Source organism: Nestor notabilis, unplaced genomic scaffold (assembly GCF_000696875.1).
Source record: "Nestor notabilis isolate BGI_N333 unplaced genomic scaffold, ASM69687v1 Scaffold33542, whole genome shotgun sequence".
In the NCBI taxonomy this organism is placed as follows: Eukaryota; Metazoa; Chordata; class Aves; order Psittaciformes; family Psittacidae; genus Nestor; species Nestor notabilis.
The window spans coordinates 1-4,814 of NW_009917555.1; the positions used below are offsets into that span (position 1 = coordinate 1).

The following is a 4,814-nucleotide window of genomic DNA, read 5'->3' on the forward strand; positions in this document are numbered from 1 at the left end:
CTTTTGCTGCTGCATGGAAGACTTACCATCACACACCCTGCAGCATCCCCAGGAGTGCTGCTGGACCCATCGCAAAGGATGCTGAAGCCTTTGCTCAGCACAGCCCGTGGCACAGGATCAAAGCATAGTGTGGCTGTGCCAGCCAGGAGCCATTCCCGTCTCCAGCAAGGCCCGGGGGACCAAAGAGCTGCTCCAGCAGTGCGTGTGGCCATGTGGTTTTGCCAGTAGCCACAGACCAGTCCCCTCTCATAGGGAAGCCACCACTTCCTGTCACTGAAAGCTGTTCTGGTTGTGGTTGAGGACAAAGCAGCCTCAAAGGAAGTGGCAGCCTACTCAGCAAGCTCTAGAAAGTAAGTTTTACTTCCACCTGCGAGCTCAGGGCAAGCAGGCAAAGCAGCTCATGGAAGAATTCTGAGCGGAGAATGAAGTGGCAGAAGCCACTGCTTGGGCAAATGAGACCACACAGCACAAAGACTACCTTGACATCTCACTCCTCCCCCACTCTGGCTGCATTGTAGGACCAAAGGGCTGGAGCCAGAGTCTGAGCAGCAACAGGAGGCAAGGCACAGAGCACACCTAGAGCAGAAGGAAACTCCCTGGGAACTGGTCAGGAGCAGCCAGAAGTCCCTCCGCACCAAGCCAATTAGGCACCCTCCTGAAGAAGTACACCAATTCCTGCAGCCAACCAGCATGATCTGCAGACATGTTTGAATTCTCGGCCCCAAGATCGTGTGCCCACGTGCAGTACAAAGGAGCCAACTTTTTGCACAGATGAAAAATGAGGCTAGAGCAGACCCCATCCAACAGAAAACCACCTTACCTGCAGGGAAATGTGGCCTCAGTTGTTTGTAGCAGCCTTGAAAGCAGCCTGTGCATCAACACAGTGGCTGTGTCTGGCTGAACACAAGACCATAATCAGGGCAAACATTAGAGCCACAGCTAATTAGCTGGCTTCTAATTAGCCACAGCTTTGCAGCCTGAAGCATCTTGAGGAGGGAGAGAGCAAAGCTCTTTCCAAGCCAATCTGGGCACCCCCAGCCCGCACCATCAGTGATCTGCAACTGCAGTGGTTTGAGCTGGGTTTATTTACTGTTGGCACTGCCAGCTTCCCCCAGGAGAGCACAACAGTGTTCGTGGATGTGAAACTCGCTGATCAATGCACAACACGACACACAACACATGGTGGTGCCACCGCTGCTGCTGTCTGGGCCCGTCCCTCAGCTTGCAGCAGGTCTGCAAAATAGCACCCACAACTGATGGACAAAGGCTGCCAGCACCCCAGTCCTGGCTGCAGGATGGTGAGTGACAGCCAGGGAGGTGCCCAACAGTACACAGAGAGCCACCCCAGCAGGAAACATTCAGGATCCACACCTCGCTTGTGGCAAGTCTTTTCCCCTTTAAACCCCACAGTCCCTGAGCAGCTTTTCAGTGGCTCTGTCCGAGACAGGCAGCCATTCTCACAGGAAGCAGGCCAGAGCCCAGAAAGAGCCCACACCTTGTACAGTCATTTGCCTTCTAGACACCACCAGCTTGTGACTCTGTCAACCACAAGCCCCACTGGCGTGCCTGGCACAGCTCTGCAAGCACAGCTCAAAGCTGAGAGAAGCCCAGCTCAGGCTCACACATTGCTAAAGCCCACGTCAGGCTCGCACACTGCTGAAGCCCACACGGTTACTGCCTCATGTGAGCCCTCACCACACACTTTCCACCAGGAGCCTGCTGCAGAGGCTCTCCCCGGTGCCAGGTCCAACCTCAGCTGGCCCCTGTGGGGCAGAAGTGCAGACCAGGCAAGATTTTCCCTGGCTGGGCCCTTGCAGGGCAGAGTGCAAACCCAGCCCGCAGTTTGTCATTTTGTGGGTGAATAGTGGGTCAGGATATGCATTTGCCTCCTTTGGGTCAGAACTGCCATCTATACCAGGTCTGGTCGCAGGATGGTTTGTGGTCACAGATGGGACTCACTCCGCTCGGCAGATGAACCAGATCTCGTTGCGACGCTGAGGGACACTGGGATTTTCATAAGCAGCCACAATGTAGGTTTCCTGGAGCACAGTGTCTGTGGAGCCCAAGAGCTCCCAGAAAAGGCTGATCTCTCGCAGAATCGTCTCCTCAGTGGTCATCCCATAGAAAACCCTGCAGCAAAGGCAGCAATGTAAGCAACAGAGCCAGCATGTTCCCCCTTCCCTCAGTCAGGGCTCCCCATCCCTCTGCCCAAGGAACCACAGCAGCCACGCAGGGAGTTCATACACCACTGCTGAGCTGAGAAAGCGCCTCCATTGTGGGGTCACCTGGTTATAACCCGGAGTGGTGCCCTCTCGGTGATGTGGATTTCAGGGTCCATGGGAACAGGGGGGTTTTGCTGAAACTCTCCCGGGATATAATAGGCAGTTATAACCTCACGCTCCAGCTCGGTCCCTTCCTTGGTCAGGTGGATTTCGTTGAGCACTGGGACTGTCATGCCCAGATAGCAGCCTGGAAGGTGGCAGGAAGGCAATGGGCACAGGGAGACAGCTGTGTCAATGGCAGCAGCTCTCCTCTGTGCAGCCTGCCAGCCCCCTCCAGCCGCTGCCTACACACACCTACAGAGTTCTCCTTGCAGATGTAGCGCATGAGCTTCATGAAGCTCATGGAGATGCTCTGCTCATACAAGGGCTCCCCCTTGGTGACACAGGCCCACTTCCCAGCTGGGTACCGCCGCTCCTCGTAGGCTGCTTCCTCGCACTGAAACAGGCCACAGAAAGCCAAGTCAGAGTTAAGTGCACTGACAACACTGCAGCGCGTGGGAGCAAGAACCAACACTGACAGGCAGGAAGTGGGGAGACAGGACCCTGCCAAAATGAGCCCCCTGCTAGTCAGTGATTGGCAGGGGAGGCTGGAGAAGGTGAGGAGAACTGGTACCACACACACCTCAGACAAGGACACTTAACAGCAAGAGGCAAAAGTCAGTGAAAGGAAAAGCACAGACAGGGGACGGGGTGCAGGGGGGCTTGGAGGCTCCTGGCATGCACAAGGAATGAAGCACATCTTCAGCAGGGGGCACAGGACTTTCTGCTCCTCTCCAGTCATTGTCCTGCCTACTCACAAGGATGTTCCTGATTCCAGGCACTCAAAGGCCTCCAGTAAGGTTGACATTATCCTTAGGTGCAGCACCATTTTCCTGGAGCATGGTGTGGACAGAGGATAACAAGGATAAAGCCCAGTAGCAGGGAAAGTCTGGCAGAAGAGCTCTAGCACCCAGAAGAACTGTGAAGGTTGGAACAAAACTCATCTCAGATCCTCCTCCCATACCAAGAAGCGACAGGAGAAAGAAGAGGCATGAACCCAGCTGGTGCAGAGGGGACAGCTTTGTGGGATGGATTGGAATCTCTATGTCCAGCACAGACACCCAGTCTTCTGGACAAATCCAACACAGAAGCAGGGCAGGAGGAGTGGGGAAATTGCATCTGGATCTGCCATAGTTCAGCTCATGGCATGATTATAACCACAGTACCACACAAAGAGGGGCTGGGAAGGTGTAGCCAGCTCCCATCTTCCTGCTCTCAGCTTGTTCTTCAGCCAGATTAAAGTGGTCATGAGACAACCTTCTTCCACAGAGCTCAGGGCTCCTGTCCAAACCTCTGTGCTCCACAGCTGTGCAGGGAGGGACCAAGCCAGGAAATTGTGACCATTCTCAACACTGAGTGCAGCCTCCCTGTTCTTCCACCCAAATCGCGTCTCTGCTCCGAAAGCCAAACCAAAGGCAAAAGGAAGGCACCTGGGCTACTCATGTGCATCAGTGGGATGCCAAGAGGAGTGCCCTCAACCACTGCAGACAAGGCAGTCTTTGCCCTATAGATGAAGCCATGCTTGCCATGCAAAGCAGAGCAAGACCATTTCCAAAGCAAGGAAACCACCAGTCCCTCTATACTCTTTGTGACTCTCACCTGCCACACCATCTGCGAATAAACCCACCAGCCCAGCAGGGAAGCCCAGTCCTTCCACAGACTGATCCTTACATTAAACACCACCACACCAAAAGATGAGACTTAACTAAGAGAAGGATGCTTCACACAGACCCAGTGGCAATGGGTCCCTACAGTGTGAGCTGGGGAATTTGATTGAGTACTGACAGAGTAAGGCATAAGGTGGCACCATTCACTTGCCTCCAGGAGGATGAGGGCTTGTTGCACTGACAGCTCAGGAGGAGCAACCAAGTAAAACCAACCTGCCTCAGCCTGGGGAACACATCCTTAAGGGTCCCAACTCCAGAGTCCCCTCAGCACTAACACCTGGAAGTGGCTCCCATCTCCTCACCCAGTCCCACAGTCAAACTCCAAGAATCCTCCTCAGGCACAGTGAGGATGCCAACAGCAATGAAAGATCTTCAGGCCTCAGAAAGTCTTGGGGCCTCACTCCTTCCTGGGTCTGGCATAGGTAGACAAGAGCTCAGACTAAGCTCCCAAGACCCAGAAGAACAGAGGAAGAGGGAGTGTGGTGGAGCCCCAGTTCAGAGCTGTACAACCCACATGCTCAGACATGTTTTACAGGCAGGATTGCTGGACCTCAGCCCAGAAGAAACTGGTTAAGCTCTCCTCATATACAGGACAGTTGACAGATGTCTTCTTGGTAGCTAGCCCAACGAAGCCTGCAGAGACACAGGAACCAGTCTGACAAGCGCTTCTTCACAGCTATTGCTCAAAGCTCAGAAGCACCCTTTTGTGTGAGGGATAACAGGAGGTGTGCAACTTAGCCAGCAAGAACAGGAGGTCTCCAAGCAGAAGCTACCGTGCTTGGCTTGACAGCTGTGACAACACCACCACGTGCTCAGGTCTCACAGC

The 4,814-nt window shown here is 54.2% G+C and overlaps 1 protein-coding gene across 1 annotated transcript; it reads right to left on the reverse strand.

Annotated features, from left to right (window-relative positions):
- Window positions 1–1,955: 1,955 nt before the first annotated feature.
- On the reverse strand, window positions 1,956–3,932 carry LOC104401639 (heme-binding protein 1-like). Its single transcript, XM_010009291.1, has 4 exons — window positions 3,921–3,932; window positions 2,577–2,718; window positions 2,286–2,469; window positions 1,956–2,130 (listed from the first exon to the last, which is right to left on the reverse strand). The coding sequence occupies exons 1-4, from the start codon at window positions 3,930–3,932 to the stop codon at window positions 1,956–1,958; spliced, it is 513 nt and encodes a 170-aa protein (XP_010007593.1).
- Between the last annotated feature and the right edge of the window lie 882 nt (window positions 3,933–4,814).